Raw genomic sequence first — 23,502 nt, forward strand, 5'->3', positions numbered from 1 at the left:
CATCTGCAATATGAAGGGAAATGAACTAGATAATCTGCAAGGTCCCTTCTAACAGCTTGAAGATTCTATGAGATCTGTATGTATTCCCAGACACAGGTCCTACAGGGTCTTCTTTAGTGACTAAAGAAGATGCGATTGTAATACCCATCATCCATTCACTGTTCAGACATCCCCAACTACAGTTTTATTTTTTAGGAAGGTTGGAGTCCCTTGGTATCTTGCTTATAATATGATTATTAAAAATATACTCACTATCATTAAACATTATGCTACTCCAAATAGAATTTTCACAAGTTTTTCATTAGATAAATCTAAATCTAATGAGTTTTATTTGATTTTATAGCAAAAATCATTTCCTAAGATTCTAAATCTTGAGCGCTGGGAATGCTTGCTTCTTCTTGCTCTGATGGCCCTTGTGTGGTTAAATCTCCCATTCTCTATGGAGATTAAAATTTCTCATATCTGTACTTAGAAATAGCAGAAAAAGATACCAAATTTGTATTAAATTCCAGAGGTCCTAAATAAAGCATTTTGAGAAACTTCAAGCCACAGAGTGAAAAAAAGAACTAAAGTAGTTTGAACAATCCATTTTTCCAAAAGTAAATACTAGAATTAGACTCTGTAACTCTTCACATTTTATATTCCTTCCTTCCTTGTATGAACGCTATTAGATTTTTAAGCCACACTGCCTAAAAATTGGGGAGAAAAGTAAGGCTGCTTTTTAGCTTTTTATGGGGCCAAAGACTTTCTTTGGGAGTCTCATGAAACCGATGGAAGCTCTCCCCACATATGTACTCCCCAAAAGAGGCTTGGAACTTCTGGGTCTGCACAAACCCTTGGGAGCCCACTGCGTGGGCAGTGGATCACACCCAGATCTGATCCAAGATTTCACAGGAGACTGAGGGCTAAATCATGTCCTTGATTTCTGTGTTTTATTAGTTGTTAGTTGTTAGCCAAGACTTCCCACGTCTACTAAATATAAACCAATGTCACCTCTGGATGAGGTCATAGAGAAAAATCAAATTAACCTAGCTCACCTCTATCAGTATTATGAAAATGCTTTACAGTTTAGGAAAATGCCATATACTGGTAATCACCTCTTTGGGAGTTATGGTGAAATGGTAAAAAGAATGTGCTGGATGGGCTGTCCGTCATGAAGTAAGGAGCTCCGTCCATCACCGGGGGCGTGAGAGCCAGGCTGAGCTGGTGCTCCTGCAGAAGGGTGGACAAACCAAGCCCCTGAGGCCTGTTCTGGAATGGCTCAACACTTATCTCCACTTGCAGCTCTCTCTAAATTCAGGTGATTCTGGACCTTCACACAGCTGACTTTTACACATTATATATTTATAGCCCCAAACGGAGTCTCCAATGCCAAATGTGGCCTCTGGAACCTCAGCTGAGGGAGGGACACTGTGAGCTAACACGGGGTGGTACTAACTGCTGGCATTTCCAGCTTGGCAGTGTCAGCATCTTGGTCTAGAAATCATTTGATTCTGCTATTGGCATTCCCCCCGCTTTATTTTTTTTTTTTAATATGAGAAATAGACAAACATAAATAAATAGACTAATAGTAAAAAAGCATGGATCTCAAATATAACGCAATTGAGACAAAATAAAACCTATTAGCCAAGCTGAAATACATAGTTGATTATAAAAGAAAAATTTTAAATGTGCACAGAAATATGTTGTTAAAGAGTGTGCTTAACAGTGACGTACAATTAGGTCTTTTATAGCAGTTTTTAGATCTCTGGGTCCCTTGTACCTCCCAAGACTATTGTCTGCTTACAAACAGAGAAATTTTGTACATATACTCAAGAACATTAACAATATAAGCAAAAATATGGGACAGCTTGGAATATCAGTAGGTTTTCTTAGAGGAAAATGTAGAAGTAATTTGCTCTTGGTAAGGTAAATTAAAAATTCAGAATTAAGTGTAATAGGAAAAATATTTTGTAAAGTAGGATATTATAGATAAGACTACGTATAAAATACTACTAATAAAACTACTGACATAGTTTATAGGTTCACAAAATAAACATGATGAAAATTCTATGAGGCTGTTTAGGTCTGACAAATAGTCCTGAGATCCTACTATGTGTCAGATCTCTGAATGTGATGATGAATAAAACTTAGTCCCTTTGTGACCATCCATTATAGTGTACTCAGAGAAGGGAGTTAGTCCACAGATAATTACAAAACAAAGTGGAAAGTGCTATTGGGGGGGCATAAAGGAGGGACAGAGCCTTGGCTGTAGGGAGTGGGGGGTCGAGGGTAGTTAAAGGAAGGAACACCGGGAAAACTCACATCCAGAGGACAGTCCCCATCAGGCATCTTTGACACTGTCCAGTCTAAGATACCACAAATGCTTAACTTGCAAACGTGCTTATTTAAAGCATCATGCTTGAGTCTTCCCCCACTTGCATTTTAAGATGCATCAGACCTTTACACTGACTCTAAGGACGGCGCTAAAAGCATCCCTTAAAGGTGAGAATGAGTTATAAAACGGACCTTTAATTTTTTCACAAATGAAAAGTTCTTGGTTGTTTCCATAAAAAAGTGACACTTGTATCAAAATCTTCTATGTTAGCAACAAAGTTTCTTAGACCCACAAGTGTCATTTCAAACTCTCAATCCCCACGCTGTAGAAAAACAAGTAACGTTATACTGTACTTTAGAACTGAGCGCTGTTCTAAATGCTTTGCGAGTATTAACTCATGTAATTCTCCAAACAATCCTGAAAAATTGGTACTATTATCTTGCTACTTTATAGATTTAAAAAATGAGGCATGGGGAGTCACTTGCCTGAATTTACAGAGCGGTAAGGACAGAGCTCACATTCTTGACTCCCATGGAACGAATGCTATTAGCTTACTAATTATGTGATGGCAAACAGCAGTTGCTGATGAAATATATCACTTCCAAAGATAGTTCCATTAAGAAATAAAAAGAAAATGAGATCAAGCACTGCCCTATGTTAACATAACCGAGGAGATTCAATACATTTGGGGAAATATTTATTGTGAAGTTTCATAAAGTTAATACTCGTTTTGGTTTGCTCCACGTTTTTCAGTTGCATAGGAATAAGCGCTGGATTGATAGTAAAATAGGACAAGCCTAGGACAGTCGGGTGGTACCCAATGAGGAAATACCCTGTCTTGTCATCTAGATAAGAATGTGATCTCAAACGGTGCTAACAATTAAAGCTTTAATCGTTCTTAACTTTCAACACATCATTTGCCTCTTTAACCTCTTTGAGTAAACTAAATTAGATTAGCATTTTCATGGGGAAATATTGCCATACAAGAGAACAGTCTTTTGAAAAGGAGAAAGAAAAAGATGATGACTAAAGAGGATGAAGTTTTAGAGTAAGAATGAGAGAAAGGAAAAAGATTCTTAAGTCAGCCACCTTCTCTACAATGCGGAATTCTGCAGCCTCCTGAATTGTCCAGAATGGAACTCCAGCACCCCATAATAATACTGCATATTAGAACCCACTACAATCTTACATTTCTGTAGCGCCCTTCGTGCAAGGATCCCAGGGTGCTTTACAATCATTACGAGTTAAAATTAAAACTAAAGCACATACAATTCCTAATAGAACCATTTTTAAAATGCTAAGCAGAACAAATAACTTTTAAGTCTAGATTTAAAAGTCCCAACAGCAAGAGCGTTCCTTATTTCAATTGGCAATGAACTGCGGAGCCTGGCTGACGCTCTCTCCTGTTATGTTAAAGGCTCTGTTATGTTTTTTAATACTCAGAGCACCTTACTATCAAGCAGTTTCCAAAGAAAGAGGAAAAAATCGGGTGCGTGTAGTATCTGTTTTGATTATTCTGAGTTTACGGTTTTCTGTTTGTTTGTTTATGAGTTTGTTTGGGACCAAAATCTGACATGAAATAGAACAGGTTTAAAAAGCAAATCCAGATAAAGCCCAACTTGAAATTTACGTAGTCATTCCGACAAAAGACACTCCAAAAGCACTTTAAAACTAGCTCGGTTTGAGCAAGAAAATCTGATTGATTAGCATGATTTGGTTAACTTTTTAAAAAAATTAGAAAATAGCATTTAATAGGCTTTCTCTCAGGCCATGTCTACTCCTAAGCCTTGGCAGTATTTATTATTCTGCAAATCAGAAAAAAATAGGGGAAATGCACTCATGATATGGTAATTTTCCTTGCATTAGTGATTTTGAGGTCAGAGGAAACTTGTTCAGATCTAAAACAAAGCATAGGTAAAAATCTATTAAGTGAAAATGAAGTGCTTACACATTGTCAAAGCACCCTCTAAATTGGCATGGCTTAAACTCTTTTATGTTTTACTCTTGTGAAAAGATAGTGGCCATAAAATATCTGCGATCAATCCATTTGAAGTTAGATGCTTTATTAAGCTTGGCTTTTTTGAAAGGTTACAGGGAACTAATATCAAGCTACAGTAAAACCCTTATGTATATAAACCGGCTAAAAATGAGCCTGATAGATGAGACACAAAAAAGAAAATTTGCAATTTGCAGGACACGTCTATTGTAGATGCTACATATTACATTATTAACACAGTACAGATATCTCACTGTCTAACCTGAGAGAGGTACTAGAGTGAAGTAATAACTGGTTCAAAAAAGGAGACAGAAAAAGTAATCTGATGTAAGTTTAGCAATTCACACAACTGCCCATATAAGACTGGTTTACCATTTCCTTTATGGATCTCGCCATTAATACAATTGCTGAAAGTGGTAATAAAATCCAATTAGTATCAAGTACTTCCATGCCTGGCAAAGCAGATATTCATAACCTCGGACTCCCTTGGGCAGTAGGGTAAAAACTGGGAAAAGTTTTGTCATTTAAAAGAGGAAAGAAAAGCTCCTACGTGGAGCTTTTCCTCAAAATATATGATATTTAACAACAAGATTTACAATAGATTTACAATATTATGCTAGGGAGGGGCAGGTACAAAATCCTACAAGCACATCTCAAACAGGAAACTTTAAATAGAGCTGCCAGTTATACCCTTGGTCATCACACTGAGTCCGTGAATGACTAAGGTCTATATTTTCACATAGACTCGAGAAATTGCCCACTGTTTCCCATGCAAATATCTAACATTGTCTTGGGGGTCAAAACAAAGGGCTATTAGCGCAATTATACCTACTGATCCAGACAGGATGTAAGGACGGGAAGAAGTGACTGCCAACAGAGTTCTTACAGTCAAACTTTTTGGAACCTCCCAAATACCAGATTATCCCAGGAATCAGTCTCCGTGGTCTAAATCACCCTCGAATACTCTAAATTAGGGGCATGACGGTATTTTTAAAGCGAGTCAATGTAAGAATGACAAAATCAAAGATACAAAACCAAAACATACGTTAAAGAAAAATTTCAGCAGTAAGAATAAATACAGTTGGAAAGCTGTAAGAAGTTATCAGTACTTCAGAGAAATGTATTTTATAAAACATCAAATTAGTTGGAGAAAGGTTTTTTAAAAAGGTCTCTGTCTCTATCTATCTATCTATCTATCTATCTATCTATCTATCTATCTTTCCTTCCATCCATCCATCCATCTGAGAATACTTGATTAAGCTCACAGGGTCTGCGTATGAATTCTCGCCCCTCTGCTTCACCTGCTCCATAACCATGGGACTTGCTTAAACATTCCATGGCTCGGGTTCCTTAACTGAAAATGGGGATATAAAACCATCTACCACTTAGGGTGATAGACACACTCTTGATACTGTAAAAGTACTAAATGAAAGTTACTATTATTTCAACTACTAAGGTGTGTCACCCTTATTACTCCATAGGAAATAGAATGCCTGTCACACAGCAGACTGTCAATACATATTTCTGAATGAATAAGTATGTGAATATGTGAATAAGTTTCATAGTTAGACTCTCATGTGAAACACAATATTTGAATACTGATGTTGGATATTCTCTGGAGAAAATGTGATTATTGTTTATTGGAATTTTTTTAGAAACGTCATTTTGGTCCAAAAATTATGGAAAAAATAACATAAAGTGCAGTTTAAAAATATATGTATCTACAGCCTAACAGATAGGGATTTTTTAAATTGGTGCTTTGTATAATACAGACTGAATACCAGCTGAACACAGGGGTTTATTAATGTCTATGGAAATGATTGTCAAGTTTCAGAGAATGGGCATGGTTAAACGCCAAGCTTCAGCAGGGAAAGGTGGCTTCTTTTTTCGCCTGTTTTGCCAGTACCTAATGAAAAGTCTGACACATTCTACATCCCTAGATGCTGTCAGAAAAAGGAAAACCAAAATATCATTTTTCTCCACGTTACTTCTAAATGGAATGTTCGAATTTAAATTCATTTTATGTATCTTTTGCTACTTGAAAATAAAAATGACAGTTCCCACTTTATGGAGGACTCGGGCTTGGAGCTACTTTTCCCAGGTGAGAAATGAAACAGAAAGAACCAGCACCTTAAAAATATGAAAGTGGTAATGTGTGAGTGTTAGTGTGTTTGTGTACACAAATGTGAATGTGTGTGTGGTGGGGAAGGGTGGTAAAAATGCACATATATCAGATTAAAATCCCTTAGGAATATGTGACCTAAACATTTTTAGAAGGAAGACGCTAGTCTGGCAGAAGTAATAACTGACCTTTTACTTATGATACTTTTAACAAAATGAATCTATCCTTGTACTGAATGTATATATATTTATCTAATGTTCAAGTTCAATTTCTAAAACTTCAGGGGAAACTTAAATCAAAATGAAATGTATTTTTATTGTACATCAAAATATTTACTTTTTCAAATCCCAATTTACCTTCCAAATCCATACCCTCCAAGTTCCCATGACCATAAGCTTTCTTATCCCCACGTCAGACTTCATTCTCCCTTCCTTACTTGCAGGTCAGAATACAGCACCTACCTTACCTAACTACATCCACTGAAAAAAGCAAGAGTAACAACACAGCACCCAACCTCAGATCCATAATGAGCTACGGGTTTCTTATGCCTTAGAACGGTTTACAAAAATAAACAAACACGTGGTAGAAAAAAACAGTAAATGGATGTCAATCTATTTGGGCAGATTTATGATAGGAAATCAGTCACAGAAATAAAGGTCTGAGTTATAAATCAAACCCCACGCACACTCATGGAATTTCTGCGGCTAGAGAAAACCTTGCAAAGATTATCCAAGAAAACATTACTGCAGCAAAACCTAAGTCTTCATTTTAAAATCAACACGTTAAAACGCATCCTTGGGAAAGGACTTTGGGGTCAGTCACTAACCAGCATTTTGACTTTAATCTCTGGGAAAGATAACATCTTCTAGTTCTAAGATTGGAAGTGCAAACTGGACTTGCTCTTTTCAAGTAGGGGACAATCCTCCTGGGAGCACTGGAGGCGTGGCCTGCCAGGCACCGCAGGCAAATTCCTGGGGCTGCCCCTCCCCTTCCCTCCTGGCCGCTCCTCAGTAAAGGGAATCTCCTTGCCCACAGGGTGGACATTCTTTCTGCTCAGCTTATCATTAAGGGACCCAATGGCCATATTCAAGACTGGGCTATTTCACCATATTAAACAAAACCAAACCCTTAAATTAGTACAGCAAAATGGGCATGCTGAATAATTGTATGCTAAAAGTTCTCACGTGAATGAATCAAAACTCCACAGGAGGGGAAAAAGTCTTAAGCTGTAGCATTTCTTGGTGTTAGGTCCCATTTTGTACAAGACTGAGGCCGTATTTATTTGCTAGGCATTTTTCACCACAGCATCTTCATCACCAAATCTCACCAGGGAGGAAGAAAAGAGCAGTTTTACCAAGCTCAGCATATATTTGGGGCTGAGGCCTCAGAGTGCCTGCATTTCCTCTAACTAATAACTTCTGACAGAAGAGAAAATAAAGAAGCAAATGGAAAACAGTCCATAATTAAAACATTCCGAATTGAGTATCAGATTCATGAATTCATTCTAGAGAAATAGAAGATGATGCAGCAGAATATAAAATAACCCCCTCATTTAGAGAACAAGTTGCACTTTTTCATAATATTAAATATTAAATTAATTTCAAATATTTGCTGCCACTGCTGAACGATGTATACTTCTTTTTCAAATTTTTTTTTTTTTTTAAAGAAAGGAAGATTGTAATTACAACTGATGTTGAAGTTACAGCCTAGTTTCACCACTTAAGGATGACAGCAGGGTCCCCAGCTACCCAGGCCCACATGTTCCTCTCGAGGCCTCTCTATAGAAATTCACCCATGTCTGACTCCAAAACCAAGTCCTGAATTTCATTTTGTCAATTCTGTTTAACATTATAATAGTCTGTATTCAATTCATTTCCCATGATAACATTAAGTAAACTCACAATTGTATTTATAAGCTATAGTGAGGTAGAGTTTATTGGCTGAATGTTGATGTCATTTAACAATTAGTTTTCACTGCCTGTTTCAATAAATACTTATGCTAGCATCCTCTTCTCCGGCTCACAATAAATGCCTTAAATCTCTGCCTTCCCAAATCAATGGGACACTTAGTAACATGAAGATACATGAGATTCCTATACTGGGTATTTATACATATTTTAACGCTGAGTTAAACAAACAAACCAACCAACCAGCCTTTAATTCTAGGACATTTCAAATTTTCAAACGCTGAAACCAAGTGACAGACTCTCTGGAGTTGTCTGCAAAATCCAAAGCCCCAGAGGTTAAGAGTCACCTGCTTCATTATATCATCCTATTGATTTAACTGTGTTTAATTAATTTAAATTACTTTTATTCGATGGTTATAAATTCACATCCTCCCTACTCCAAGGGTGAGAGAGAGAGAGAGAGAGAAGAGAAGATCAGCTAAAATGACGAAAAGACTTTCCTCTGATTTTCAAGAAACGGACACTTAACACCAGAGAATATTTTACCTGTGGCCATAGCTTACCTTAAAAGAATAAAAAAAGCCATCGTTAATTGTAAACTTAATTCATTTGCTTCATTCCTATAATTGCTAACAAATAACAAAGTAAAGCCGAGGGACTGCAAGGCAGCACACCTGCAATGCACGGAGTTTCCATGAGACGGCGGCACAAAAGGCCACAACCTTCCTTCCTAAGGTACCCATGTATCTTCACGGCCATCACGTTAGAAACACATTTTGAGAATATCTCAGTTGCAGAAATGTTTACAGCACTCATACAGTTCAAGTCCAAATGACTGACAGACTAACATTCACACTTACATTTTAAACTTGCATTGAAAGAAAAACTTTAAAAATTTAGTAAAAATCTAGTTAGACCAGCACTTCAACTATATGCTATGGTGGCATGACCTTCACTGGTGTGGGCACTGAGAGATGGCATTACGACACAGTTACATCGTGACCACACGAGCAGCCCATGAAGTGCGGGTTCACGGCATCCTTTCTTTTTTATTTGAAATCAGCTCTGCATCATCAAAAGTGATGTTTGGCTTTACATTTAGAAACAGAGGCAATCTCTCAGTAGAGTTTTAATTGCCCCTCTACCAAAATTCATTCTAAAAACTCGAGTACAATAATAATAAATCTTTGTCTCATTTCAAAAATCCCTGATGGTATGACAGGCGTCTCAGAGGAAAACATATGATCCCACTAAAAAAAAAAAAAAAAAAAAAAAAAAAAGCTGGGGCGGGGGGTAAACCAATGCCATAAAACTGGTGACAAAATCCTGATGAATAATAACTATTTAACCTTTAGTTACAGGGAAGAGATTTCTGTTTTCTGTTCTTACTTAAAAAAATTTTTTTTTACTAAATGCTATTTTTTTTTTTTTTGGTAATGAACAAAGTATCCAAAAACTATACTATACTCTTGTTTTATTGAGGTAGCATGGTGCAGTTTTCAACATTAACACTTCCAATGCCCTTCCCACTCACCTAGGGGTGCCTGGAAGTTATACCACCTTTATTCCCTTAAATAAGGGCTCTCAGGACAATGTAGCTTCCAAGCTCAGAGCACTCAGAGGAGGAATCTACAATTGAGCTAGTGTAGAGTTCTGCTGAGTTGGTTTTCCTCCGCTCTTTTTCCCAAGGGAGAAAAAGTGTAAAGGCTCTGTTCAGGACGAATAGGGCATATTTTTTGAAAGTCACCAGCGGTCAAGTCACTTGGCCTTTTGGGGAGATTCTTGCTTCCGATGCCAGTTGCTTTAGACTATGGAACCCTATTACACCTCCAACTAGGGCTTCCCACAATGTCCTATCATTTAGGACAGGCAATGCCAAGTACCTGTGAGAGGGGGCACTCCTTGGCCAAGGAACTCTGATTCATATCCTTCAGTAAGTCCTTCAGCGCGTTCCTGACGGTGGTGTGGGACCACTGTTCCGGAGGCAGGTCTTCTAGTTTGGGGCAACTATTGGAGACACAGATTAGAAAGGGGATTATGACCAGATCGCATCCTGCTGCAGAACGTTCCTTTAAGACAGACAGATTTCATTTTGCGCATCAAACAGATGCATCTGGAGATTGCTCTCGGTCTCCTGATTGTTCCGATTAGTTAATTACTTTATACAACACATCTGCTGTATCGATGCATGAATTATACATCAGCTGCCTGTGGTGGCTATTTTTTCACGTTACTTCTACCTTCCTGCTCTGATGTGCTTGGGAAGACAATTTAAGGTGTGCTGCTTTCTCATGAGCTATGGTGAAAAACGGGAACGTGGGAACACTTTCCTTTCAGGACTCTGTTCATACGCGTTAAAATGGTAAAAAAAAAATATACATAAATGAAGAAGAGCTCGGCAATAGCGAATAAGGCATTCTTTCACAAAATGTACACAGATGGCACTGTTCATGATATGCAAAAATATTTTTCTCTTAAGTAAACTTTATGTAAAATGCCTTCTTGTAATGCATCATTTAATCCACTGCACATACAAAGTCTTGTCATCTGATAACCTGCACAGATCGATGCATTTGGGGGGAAGGCTGCTTTCTAATGATAGATTGAAGTTAGGAAAATAAAGCAGAAGGGGTAAGGTAACAAAATCAATTTGGGTTAACCTTCCTGAAACACAGAGTAAATCACAACTGAAGGGTGACCAGAGATGCTTTATTTCAGATGATCAGGTAAGTAGAATGTTCTGCCCTAGAGTTGCTGTCCTGACTCACCTGTGTAACTGAATTTTCAATGTGACCACATGATACACGTCTTGAAGCATATCTGCTACCGTAGCATCAGGGGCATCAGTCACATAAGACAGTGGGACTGGATTCCACTTTCCAACCTGGATTAGCCCTATTCCAGATAAAGAGAATATGTCACTAACTATTTTACCCTTCAGATAACATACCTAGTAGAAGGTTTGTTCTTTTTCTTTTTTAATTGCCCCCACCACAAGCAATATTGTTATTTGTTTGAATGATTCCCTTCCCTCTAAAAGGCAGGTCAATGAAAATATTCACAGCTTAGCTTTCCAAATTGTGAAATTATGTAAATGACGGTGGGGTTGTTTATTATTTTGGAAATAAAACCCCATCAATAAAACCTAGGCAGAGGCCACATTTTCCTAACTTGCAGGAAGTTCTAATAAGACATAGCTGAACCAGTTGTAAACGGCTTTACGATTTAGATAAGATTCTCTACTGCAATGGGAATCAGCATTGAAAAATACTTTACAGCCCATAAAACCATCAGAAACAGAATAAAAGAAACAGAACTAGATATTCAGTCATAAATGCAAATTGACTCTCAACGGCCCATCTGCTCAAATACGCTCCTCACTTCCTTGTGGGTCCTCAGTGGAGCAGATTATTAAGGTCAATAAGCATACTAATGATTCAGCTGAAGTAATTTAAAAAAAGAAAAAATCTACCTCGACATTCCACATGAGCAAAATGTGTGTTAACTAAACCAAACTGAATTAAGCCAATTTTTCAAAGCCACAGTCTAGAAGGAACCCATGTAACACACAGGCTACAGTTCTTTGAATGAAAATATTCAGTTGCTTTCTCTGCAAGGTTAACAAAGGATGCCAAGCAATTTTTCCAACCCCACGTCTGCATTATTTACCTTTGGCCTGGGCAGCAGAGCTATGTGAATAACCCAGAGACAGCAAGGCCATTTCAATCAGCTGGTTGAAAAGCATATCCTTCCTCACCAACACAAATTCTGCATGCTCCTCCTTGCAATCGTACTCAATGGCATTTTCATAATGTTCCACCACGCAGAAAACCGGTAGCATGGTTCCTATCAAGGACACAGAGGAAAAAGAGACGCAAACCAACGATCTTCAGAAATACAGTCTGGGGGGAGGAAAAACGAAGCCGTGAAAATAAATCTTCAACACAGTGAGAGAATGGGGCGGCTGTGTTTCCAAGGCAGACAGGGCACAGAGATCCAGGCGCGCACACACACACATACACCTGCCTTTATTTTTATTTTTTTAAGTTGTGAGAGAAATATTGAAATAGAATGTGAACTTGGCCCTGAGGTAACTTGGGCTCTGCTTTAATTTTAACAGCGCGTTTCCCCACATCAATTAATGCAGAACTACCTTTTTGATCAAATCGTAAGGCTGATGAGAGAGGAGCCAGGGTCTCGTCTGATCTGCTGTGAGTGGTACCCGGTGTGCAAACGCAATTCGCTACACTTGTCCTCGAAAGAACCCACCTTCAGGCTTCCTACACACTTTTGTTAACATTAAACGTTCATTGTCTGTATCCAAACAAATTATATTTGATGATAAAATTATTAGCATTTTCCTCCTTTTTTAAGACCTTGACTCTAACGAGTCCATAGAAGAAACACAAAACTTAACCAAACTGATGTTCAAAACACACGATTTCAATATGTGCATAATGTAGATGAGTAAGATTTTACTCTGATGGCTACTCATTTAATCTACCTGACTAAAAAGATATCACAGTAACCACATGTCTTTAAAATGAACCATCTTTGCTATAGCAAATGGGATAAAAATGAGAGGAAAGGAAACTGGCCTCATCAGGGCATCTTAGGATACAGGAATCTGCATAGACTTGAGGTGTTCTCTATTTACTGTAATCCCACGTAATAACTCAGTAGCCAGATGATTAATAAACACAGGCCACATCACTGTTAGCAAAGAGGCTTCTAGAAACAGAAATCACGGGACGTGGTAGTACTCGAGGTGTTTACGCAGCACAGTGTCAAGACTTCCAGTGATAAACGGAAAAGGGTTAAAAGCAGATGCATCTGAACTGTACTGTGGCAAGCTGCCAGGAGGGTATCATCTTTAGCATAAATGATGACTAGGGTTACTTTAACAGGGCACCCAGGATCCCCAATTAGTCCTATCACATTAATGCCTCTATAAGCTCTGCCCTCTGGACTCACAGAATCCAACCAACTTCTGAAGGTGTCGAGTGCCTGCCAAGCAGAGATAAAAATCAGGATTTCCTCCTGACACTAGGGATGCCCTTTAAAAACGCCCTCTTTGCTTGTTGCTGCTGAACAAAGCCGGCAGTAAAAGCAGCTACATTTTTCTACGTGTGCATCTACACCACAGCTTCAGTGAACTGTTCACAAGAGATTCTAGCTCTGACAAATAAACCCCTTTAGGTTTACTTAGAAAGGCTCGCAAACTCATTTGGAGGGACCCAACAGGCTAGGGATGAAAAACAAGCTGCGGAGCTTGCCAATATTCATGTCACTCATTTGGCTGTTTTATACCAGAGAGAGAACCCGTCAGGGATCAGAAAGAGACTGGGGGAGACCACAGCAAAAACAGCAGTATGCAAACTGGTGATTTCTTCCTTGGCTGGAAGGTACTTTGGCAAAACCTTCTAAACAAATAAACAAAAACCTCCAACCCCTTTTCTTAAGGTGTGCTTTCTCATCCCGGCCCCACTTTTTATCTAGCACCTGTCAAACAGAAACCCTGCACTTGAAAAAGAAGATTAAAAAAAATACTACCACCACCACCAAAAGGCTGTAGGAATTTTTGTTGCTTGAAGTAAGCAGAGAAACTTCTACAATTAAACTGCAATTTTAAAATGGCACTATGAATGCAATGCTTAAAAAAAAAAAAAAAAGCACTTGAGCAGGAAGTGAAATTACTGTACTTTGGTTTCTCCTCCCCCTGTCCTGAGGTCTTCAAAGAATTGGGTTACTAATACAACAAAAACATACACATTGATTTCTCCTCTTATAGAATGATACAGACCTGTTCTGCTCTTTGCTTCTCCTCAGACCTATGAAATAATTGTAGGTTTTTCAAACTGTTGAAATATATGAGAGTTGTTTTGGACTTTATTTAGAGGGACCCTGTAAGATCATTAAGGTGGCTATTGATAAAGCGACAACAGCAGCCTTTAATTCCCAATCTAGCTGCTAAATCTTCCAGCAAACTGTCACACTGTCCTCCTGATGCTGGGAGTCAAGCTGAACAGGGGACTTCTCTGAACTGTCTGATTATTTGTGTAAGTGCTGGACGAGGCTTCCAACTCCACCAACTTCATAACCTTCCAGCATGGAAAAGGGGAGTGCACTGGTCACTGCTGACTGCTAAAAATACCCCATGATTTAAACCTGAAGGCAGTCTTAGGAGCTTTTGCTGAAGGTTTATGAGCCTGTGTAAACAGCACGTCTGCCATAAGGAGCAGAGAAGTCTGTAGAATCCTTGTCTAAAACTGTCCTGGCATTAAAGTTTGCTGTGCAAATATCACATAATACCAGAGACAGCTGAAATCTCCTATTTAGGAATTTATGGAACTTACATGTTTGCAGGCGTCAGAAAGTCTTTTTTACAGAGCCCCAGTGCTTCGCAGTACAATATTAATGCACTGTTTGAAAAGCCATAATAAATTATATTTTTAATGCTCTTACCCTGGCTTTCTTAAGATGCATACATTCTTGGCAAACAATCAATAAATAGGGTAATCATGAGGCGAGGCCAAAGAATTTGCTGAAGTGCTGTTTTTCCATTTTTAATAGATAAAGATCTAACAATACGGACTGCTGTGTCTGTTCATTTCAGGATCAATATATTCTTTGTTTTCGCCAAACCAAGGAAAAAATAAATGATTGTATGATAAATGTTATGCATCAAACACAATGAAATTCCTCTGCCTGCTAACTTTATCTACTTAATATTCTTGGTTGCTACAAGATGGCATTTTTATCCTCTGCTTTAGCAAATGTAAGGAAAATCTGAATCCTATACACAGTTATTCAGAGACAAATAAAGACCTTCTAAGGCCCACACATTATGCCCAGGATAGGCAATGATTTATAGAAACAACAGTGTTGAAAGCAAAGTTATTCAACTGCATCAATGTAATATAAAATTGGTAGAAAGGAATCACACAGTTACATACCCTCTCCTTATAAACTTGTCTAGATCTGCCCTTCTTTTATCAAAAATACCCAATTACAGCAAAAGGGAGACACTAGAATCATCAGGTTTTTCGCTACTAAATAATGAATTTGCTCTGAAGAAAACAAACCACCAAAAAAAAAATGACATCACAAAACTTTTACATCATATTGCAGAAGACTTCCATTATCTGTGAAACTGCCTTACAACCAGTAATCCTATGAAAAAGCTAGGTCGGTCCTCAAACAATGGAAATGTCTTATTCTTTTTTTTTCTTTTTTAGTATTTATTTATTTATTTATTTATTTAGCTGTGTCGGGTCTTAGTTGCAGCATGTGGGATCTAGCTCCCTGACCAGGGATCGAACCTGGGCCCCCTGCATTGGGAGCGTGAGTCTTAGCCACTGGACCACTAGGGAAGTCCCAAATGTCTTCTTCTTAATCAGGGTTAGTTTCAGCAATAGCCACCTCTGTATGCTCTACTACAATAACATCTTCTCAATGGAAGCCTTGTGTAACTGAGACAATGACATTTAACTCAGTTCTTATTGTCCACGACATCCAAAGACTCCAGTCTATAGGAGAGCAAGATGCTTTGCTCAGGCACAGAGCCTACATTTTCAAACGTGGCTGACCCTACAGCCAGAAAAGTAACTAACTTCAGATCAGAAAGAGAATCAAGGAAAAGAACGTAACAAAGAAGCCTTCTGCTTCTCCACTCCGATACCAAGTGGCCTTGGGTGAACATAGGGCTTGCAGCTTTCCAGGATTTGGATCGAAAGTATTTACCTTTCCTAAGGTTGCTTTTCATCAGATGACTCGAGTGTTTTAAAGGCACTCCCTGCATTTTTGCACCTGTGCTCCCAAGCCTTCCTCTTCCTAGCGGGCTCCCGTTCTGCTCCAGGCGGGCAATCTTGGCTGGTGGACCCTTCGGATCACTCACATTGTTAGACATTTCTGAATGTTCTTTCCCCTGAGTTGCTTCGTTCAAATGATCCATACTCAGTTACTCTCTAAAGATCACCTGCCAGAATTTAAAAAGAAGACATGTTATAATTGGGTAGGGGTCTCCGCATCTCTCTCCTTCTCTCTCTCTCTCTCTCTCTCTGTATATATAACACCATGTAAATGTTTTATCCCTAGATGCTTCTCTCTTATTTGTAAGACTGCTTAACTGGACATATAATATAATGCAGACGTTACTCTATTTCTAGATCACAGCATTATATTTCCATTCAAGGTAACAGAATAATTTGCAGAAATTGTACCAACACACATGAACAAAAAGGTAATCTGTCACCTACCAGCAAAACTAACTGGGGAGGGGCTGCGGGGGGAATGGGCTTACTTTTAGAACAAGAATTTACAAGTATAGCTAAAGAGAAAATAACAAATTGTATTTATGTAGTCCCAATTTTTAAAAATTAGAAACTTAATACAGAACACAATAACAACACTTTAATCAAAGATGGAAAGATTATCACAGTCCAAAATATTAGTTAGATCTGATGTCTTTGCTTATATTTTCATATGCAGTTTAATTCTCATGAAGAAAATATATCTACATACATATACACCACCTCAAAAGAAGGTAGCAAACTTCTGCTTTTGAAACTCTCTATTGGCTTTACAGTTAATTTGTAGAAAAACTTTTCTACTGTCAAAGTATCAAGAGTTACATGACCTGTTTTAAAGATTTAGTCAAGTCTTGTCTCAAACATGTGATTGAATCATTCCACCCCTAAGCAAATGGATAGAAGTGGAGGATTTCTTCAAATAGCCCCAGTACTGAAGTGTTACAACTCACATGTCTTAGGGTTAATATTTAGGGGTCCTTTAGTAATAAAATGATGTTAACAATTTAAATAGCAAAAATTTTGAAAATATTTCATAATATACACATTAGATTGAAGCACTAAACTCGCTTTGAAAAAAATCTTGATAATTTCGGTAAAACACAATTGCCAGTGTTCAAAAATAATCTCAGCATGCAATGAAGTCAACATCTCAATTAACTTCAGAAAAAATTAACAGATAATTATTTTCAGTTGTATTATACATTGGACATCAATTTTCATACTGTTTATAATAAAGTAGTACATTATCAAACTCACTTCTAAAATACAGTTTTAACTAGCATTAATACGAACAGATGAGTAGAATTCTTTTATGAACTTTCATGGTACTTGAAGTACTGAGTTCACCAACACTAAGGGAGAGGGGAGCATATATAGAAAAAGCAGAGACAATATGAGAATTATCACTTTTCTCCAGCTGTCTGGTAATTCGACATATCTTTCACTTAAAAAAAATATACATATACATACATACACACACACACACTATAACGAAGAAGCTACTCAGATCCAGATTTGAAAGCCAGCTTGCATTATTAGCATGGCCTTTCTGTAAGCATTTTTTTTTCCCCCTCTGTTTAACTGTAGATTACTTTGTCCATTATCATCAAGGAAAGAGGTGATGGGGAGGGGAGAGCAATGTTAATCTGTAGGTTTAAAAGCAACCTTAAGAATGTCAATTGAAGAACTATAAAGTTAGAGAAATAATGGCTATTTATCCTTGTACTCCAGGGTGGCACACTGAGACCAAAGGTCTACCGTTGATCGAGGTCCCATCTGGTTTTGGTTATGAGGTTCATTAACAATAAATGTGCCTCTTTTAACCACTTTTTATCAAGATTACTCTTTTCCACTAATATTAAACTGTAGTCTAAAGCCAAAATTAGTGGTGATTATTAACTTATTCAAAACACGCTTTATAATGCTTCATATGGGTTACAGTACAGAGCTGCTTCTCCTGAAATTGGCTGCCTTACCCTAAAGCGGAAGATGAATTTTAAAACATATGACTTGAAAACAAAATACTTAACCCGTGGGGCAATTTAAGAGCAAAAAAAAAAAAAAAAAAAAGAGGGGGGAGTAGATAAAAGCGTCAAAGTTAACGCTACAAAACATATTAAGTAGTCATGAGGCTTAACAGCGTTATAAACTGTACAGTAAAGTGTTAGATGATAATTTAGTTAATGTATTGACAATCAAAACGTCATATAGGTCATGCAAAATTGTCCTTCGAATGAATACCCACCTATAAGCAGCTATCAAACTCAGTCATCTTGTAAAAAGCTCTACATTATAAAGCAAAATTACATGCACATAAAACGCCCAGTTTACTCATTTAAACTCTACGCCCAAGGCTAAAGTTCACCAAACCTGAGTTTGGAATTGCAAAGAGCAACCTCCACGGGGCCCGCTGGACTGACAGCACGGAAACTAACTACAGTCTCAACAGATGCCAGGCTGAAGAGTTTCTTTTAAGTTACACATTTAAACAACCCATTTTACTGCAACGTCTGGCTGGCGCATTGAAAGCAGGCTACTTTCTCAAAACCCCATTTCCCTGTCCATAAACCAAGTCCATATATGATAATCAACGAAATAAACAGTGAACTCAGACACAGCGATTACTTCCTTTGAAAAGAAAAAGCAAAGCCCGAAATTCCGGTTTCAAGAACCTATTTTTTGCAGCGTGGGAGCCTTTTCAATGAGTTCCGTGCTGGATCGCCTCCCTCGGCCCACAGAACCTCATAATCACATTTTAAGAGATTGTGCCCTTATCCATTCCATATGGCCGGCACGATCCAGGCCAAGCTTTCACTGTGACCTTTTAAAGAGACAAAGAAGCAAAGTACTATCTAGAAACAGAAACACTGCAGTTTTACTGAGTGAAATTAGCAAAACCGACCTGAAACTCACCACTTCAAAACTTGACAGCATATAAATAACAAAAACAAAGGTTTCCTTTGCAGCCCGGGTTCTTGAAGAGAAGTTCAAGAATGATGTTTTCTACGTCCTTTTTTTTTTTTTTTTAATTAAAAAAAAAAAAAAGCAGCAGACCTGAAGGCGACTTCCCCTGAAATTGTATTATTTTCTCTTCCCTTACCCCCGCCCCCCTAAGCGGGGGAAGGGCCGATAAACGTCTGGAAGAGTAGCCATGGGAGAGAGGGGTTAAAAAAAAAAAATCGCAATTCGAAAAACAACATATATGGTTTGTAAAATGTCTAACCTCAGAGAACGGGGTTTTCGATGGGGGAGGAGGGGAGAGTGGGAGGAGAGAGAAGATAAAATTGATCTGACAAGTGATTCGTTCGGGGGGGGGGGGGAGAATCGTAAAAACAAAGCAAAACCCGTTAAGAGCAGTACACTGTGGCGGTGCTGGGGAGGCGAGGTGGTGACTGAGGATTCTCTTAAAAAGGAAAAAAAAAAAAAAAAAAAAAAATCACTGCGGACAAGGTCTCCAGAAAGGCAAGAAAGGTTCCCCTCGCTTCCCTCCCTCCCTCCTGCTCGCTGGGGTTCTTCGGTGTGAGGACAGAAAGTCTACTTCTGGCTGTCACTTGTAATCTTATTCTCCAGGCACCCCGGAGAACGCAGGGAGGGGAAGGCCGGCTCGCCTCCCCTCCGATCGCCCCCGCCCCCTCCCCCTCCCCAACAATTGCGCCTGATAGTAACAAACCTTCAACTTTCTTCCCACAGCCTCGCGCCCCCGACCAGGGCATCTACCGGGGGGCCGCGAGGGTGGGGGGCAGGAGATCGCGGAAAAAGCCCCGGCAAGGCATTAAAATGCCACTTTTGATTCGGCCCTCGCTGACGACAGCCCCGAGGACCCCCTCCCTGCCCATGGACGCAGGGCTGCGAGCGTCTAGGGAGCCGAGAGAGTGAGGCCGAGGAAGAGGGCTGGGGGGAGGGGAGGGGGGATCGGAAGGCACCCCAGCCGCCTCCGCCGCCACCGACTCCCCACCCCCTCCCCCCAAAAAGTCGCCGAGCTCTCACTCAGCCGGAGTCCGAGATAAATAAACAACGAGCCCCACAATGGCACTAGGACTTGGGGGAAAAGGAAGCCAGAAACCCCGACACAACTGAGCAGGAGTTTCCCGAAAGCGGAGGGGGAGGGTGGAGGGGGGGGAGGCGCCCCCCCGGAGTCGCCTGGGCCCCCGGGCGGGCTAGAGGGCGGCCACGGCTGCTGCGGTGGCGACGAGGCCGGCGGTCGCCGGGTGGCCCCGGGAGCGGCGCGCGCGCGGCGGTGTGTGTGCGTGCGGGCGGGCGCGGGTCCCCGGACGGGGCCGCTCCGCTCTCCCCCTCGCCGCCGGCGCTGCCCCCATCAAATTCGGAGCGGACTCCTCCCGGGCGCGGTGGCCGCCGCCGCGCCCCGCTCGGCTCCGCGCGTCCGGCCGGGCTGCAGCCCTCCGCGCCGCTGCTGCCGCCGCCGCCGCTGCTGCTGCTGCTGCCGCCGCCGCCGCCGCTGTGGCTGCTTCTTCTTCCTCCTCCTCATTTTAATACAGTCACCCCGCTCGCAGCCCCAGCCCCGAGCACGCAGCCTCCTCCGGGCCGCCCGCCGCCGCCGCCCCGAGCCCTTCCCCAGCGGGGCCGGCTCCGCCGCCGCCGCCGCGTCCGGGGAGCGGGAGCGAGCGAGCGAGCGAGTGGCAGTGGCGGCGGCGGCGGCGGCGGCGGCGGCGGCGGCGGCGGCGGCGGCGGCGGCGGAGGGGGAGGGGGCGGGAGAGGAGGAGGAAGGCGGCGCGGGGGGGGGCAGGGTGCACGGAGCAGGCGGAAAAGGGATGGGGATTAAAACCCGGGCTGGAGGGCCGGGATTGGGGGAGGGGGCGGGGGCGGCGAGTTAAAAAAGCAGCGAGACAAGTAACTAGTGAATGAGTGCGGGGAGGGGGGAGCGCACGATTTCCGGCCCCGGGCGCGCAAGAATTTGTAATGAGCTTGATTAGAGCGAGGCGGCCCGACGTTTATTACACACAATACCCAGAATAACAGGGCGCAGCGCGCGGGCCGGCGCCGGCTGCCGGGCGCGCGGGGAGGAGGAGCCGGGGGGGCTGCCCGGGCCGCGGCCGCCGGGCGCGCGGGCGGCGGGGGCAGGTGTGCGCGGGTGCGGGGCGGGAGCAGGGACAGGGCCGGGGGGGGGGTGTCGGGGGAGGAAAGTGATGGGGAGGAGAGGGCGAGGGCCGGGGGAAACTAACCACCGCACCCGCGCGCCACAAAAGCCACCGAAAGGAATACGTCGGGAGCGTAGCGGGTGGGCACCCGGGAGACTGGCGAGGCGGGGAGGGCGCACCGGCCCGCAGGAGAGCGGCCCGGGCGGGCAGGTGACGGGCGCCGAGCACCGAGGCAGGGGGACTTCAAGGAAGTGGCCGAAGGGGACCATCGGGAGGTGCAGCTCTCCGAGGCGTTTGCAGAGAAATAAAGGCCAGGGTCCCTGAAACGCTCTGGCGACTATTTATCTTCAAAGGCGGGGGAATCCTAAACTATTAAGAGCCAGCGATCAAAAAAGATGAGTAAGAGCCTTTCTGTACTCGTCAGAGGTAGATTCAAAACTCCGTCCCTTCTGAGCCAGGGAACACGTCGGAGGAAGAAGTACGTGGCCCACGGTGGCCGAGTGAAACAAAGTTTGGGTCACTTGAAAGAGACCTGACTAGCTAGTTATTACAAAAGAAAAGATGCCACCATTCTTAATTTACCTCGGGTGAAAGACAAGAAAGTTGGGGTGGGTAAGAACCTCTGTTGTAGCAACAAACACTTCTGTAATCTACGGTGAATTACCCAGGTAGATAAATGGTCATTAGCACGTAAGTATGATCCTCTTATTTAGATAATCTATTAAATCTAGTTCCTATAAAAATGAAGAACATTACAGTCATGCCCAAAATAGAGATGCTTAGGTTTTAGTACTAACATCTTAGAACCCTGAAGGCAGTTAATCATTAAACAAAACCAAAAATGTTATAAGAATCATTTTTCAGAATACACTAGGAGGGAAAAGAGAAAAATCAGAGAAACATTTTGTTACACATAAGAAAAGCAACAAGTTAGCACAAGTACCGAGATAAGAGGAAAATATGCAAATGAAGCTCTTTAAAACTACAAATACACTCTTAGTGTGTACATTAGAAATCTAAGAAAAGCAGAAGGTAAAGCAGAAGATAAAGTATAGGAAATAATGGCCTCCCAGGGAGGATAAGTTTAGGAGAAACACAATGAAAATATATCACTCTAATGGCACCCACGTTTCACCCACAAACCAGAAAGGTTAGTGAAAATTGAGGAAGGCAACAGTGAATCTTGGCGCATAGAAACCCAAGCCTAGGGCAAAAGAATGTGATAATAAAACACAAAACCCAGCATCCAAAACAAGAAAATAAACATAAGGCAATCTTTACTAAAAAGCTCAAATGATAACATATTTTCAAAAGTTGAAATGTGGGGAAGTATGGAGGCGAGTATTTTAATTAAAGTATAAGAAATACAGTCAATAAGGAAATATATAAACATGGCAAAACACAGCACTGGTGTCAGAGTTGGTATTGTGGATGGATGTACGTAAACTTATTTTTTTTTAATGTTTGATATTCAAAAAGAAAAACATGGATAACACTCAATTATCCTTAGAATGACAATGATTTTTGCAATATGGTAGGTCAAATTAGGAATTTCCAAGATGTATATTTTAATAGTTGCTTCAAACTGGTGATGCCTGACATGTTTCCCTGAAACCTGCCTGATTTTCAGTAGGGACAGTGCATTCTAGCATCACAAGTGTACAAATTTACAAACAATAGCAAAATTTAAAAATAGAGAAAAAGTATAGTGGACTGCAAAAAATCATTTATCCATGCAAATGCAACTCAAGTTGAATGTTTAAAAAAAGAAAGAAAGAAAAGGAAGACAGCTGTTGGGCAAAACAAAATTTGAGCAAAGAGAAAAGGAGACTAAAAAAGGGTGACTGAAAATATCAATATTAAGACACATTGGCATAAAATATTGTAAATGATGGTTATCCCATTATTTACACAAGTAAACAAGACAAAAAGTTTCCTGATTGCCTTAGCCTCCTAATGATGTGGGGATTAAAATATTAATCTTTAAATTTGAATAGCACCTTTTATCCAGGAATTACAAGCTAATTCTCAAACACAAAACATAAAAATGTGTAGTAAGGATGGACGTGGCCTTGGAAAATGATAAACAGAATAAATGAGGATAAAGACATCTAATAATGACTTTACTATTTAAAAAAAACAATATAGTACAATTATAAATCTGTTAATCACATATACATAACTAATTTCCCCCAAGCAATAATTTCTTTATTTAGGAACTATATAAGAAATGACATCAGTAAAATGGCACTG

The 23,502-nt window shown here is 40.6% G+C and overlaps 1 protein-coding gene across 3 annotated transcripts in view; it reads right to left on the reverse strand.

Moving 5' to 3' along the window:
• The window catches only part of SATB1 (SATB homeobox 1), a 98,255-nt gene that overhangs the window by 57,931 nt on the left and 16,822 nt on the right, over nt 1-23,502 (reverse strand). The window contains exons 1-5 of one of the 3 annotated variants that reach the window (XM_061194722.1): nt 19,067-19,762; nt 16,086-16,320; nt 12,012-12,188; nt 11,111-11,237; nt 10,226-10,349 (exon numbers count right to left, since the gene is read on the reverse strand). In XM_061194722.1, the coding sequence (XP_061050705.1) occupies nt 10,226-10,349; nt 11,111-11,237; nt 12,012-12,188; nt 16,086-16,296 (639 nt within the window). In that variant the 5' untranslated portion in view covers nt 16,297-16,320; nt 19,067-19,762. Of the gene's footprint in view, nt 1-10,225; nt 10,350-11,110; nt 11,238-12,011; nt 12,189-16,085; nt 16,321-19,066; nt 19,763-23,502 lie in introns of those variants that run through there. The other 2 variants (XM_061194723.1, XM_061194724.1) reach the window with 2 other exon arrangements.

The sequence above is a fragment of the Eubalaena glacialis genome, chromosome 6 (genome assembly GCF_028564815.1).
Source record: "Eubalaena glacialis isolate mEubGla1 chromosome 6, mEubGla1.1.hap2.+ XY, whole genome shotgun sequence".
Taxonomy (NCBI): domain Eukaryota; kingdom Metazoa; phylum Chordata; class Mammalia; order Artiodactyla; family Balaenidae; genus Eubalaena; species Eubalaena glacialis.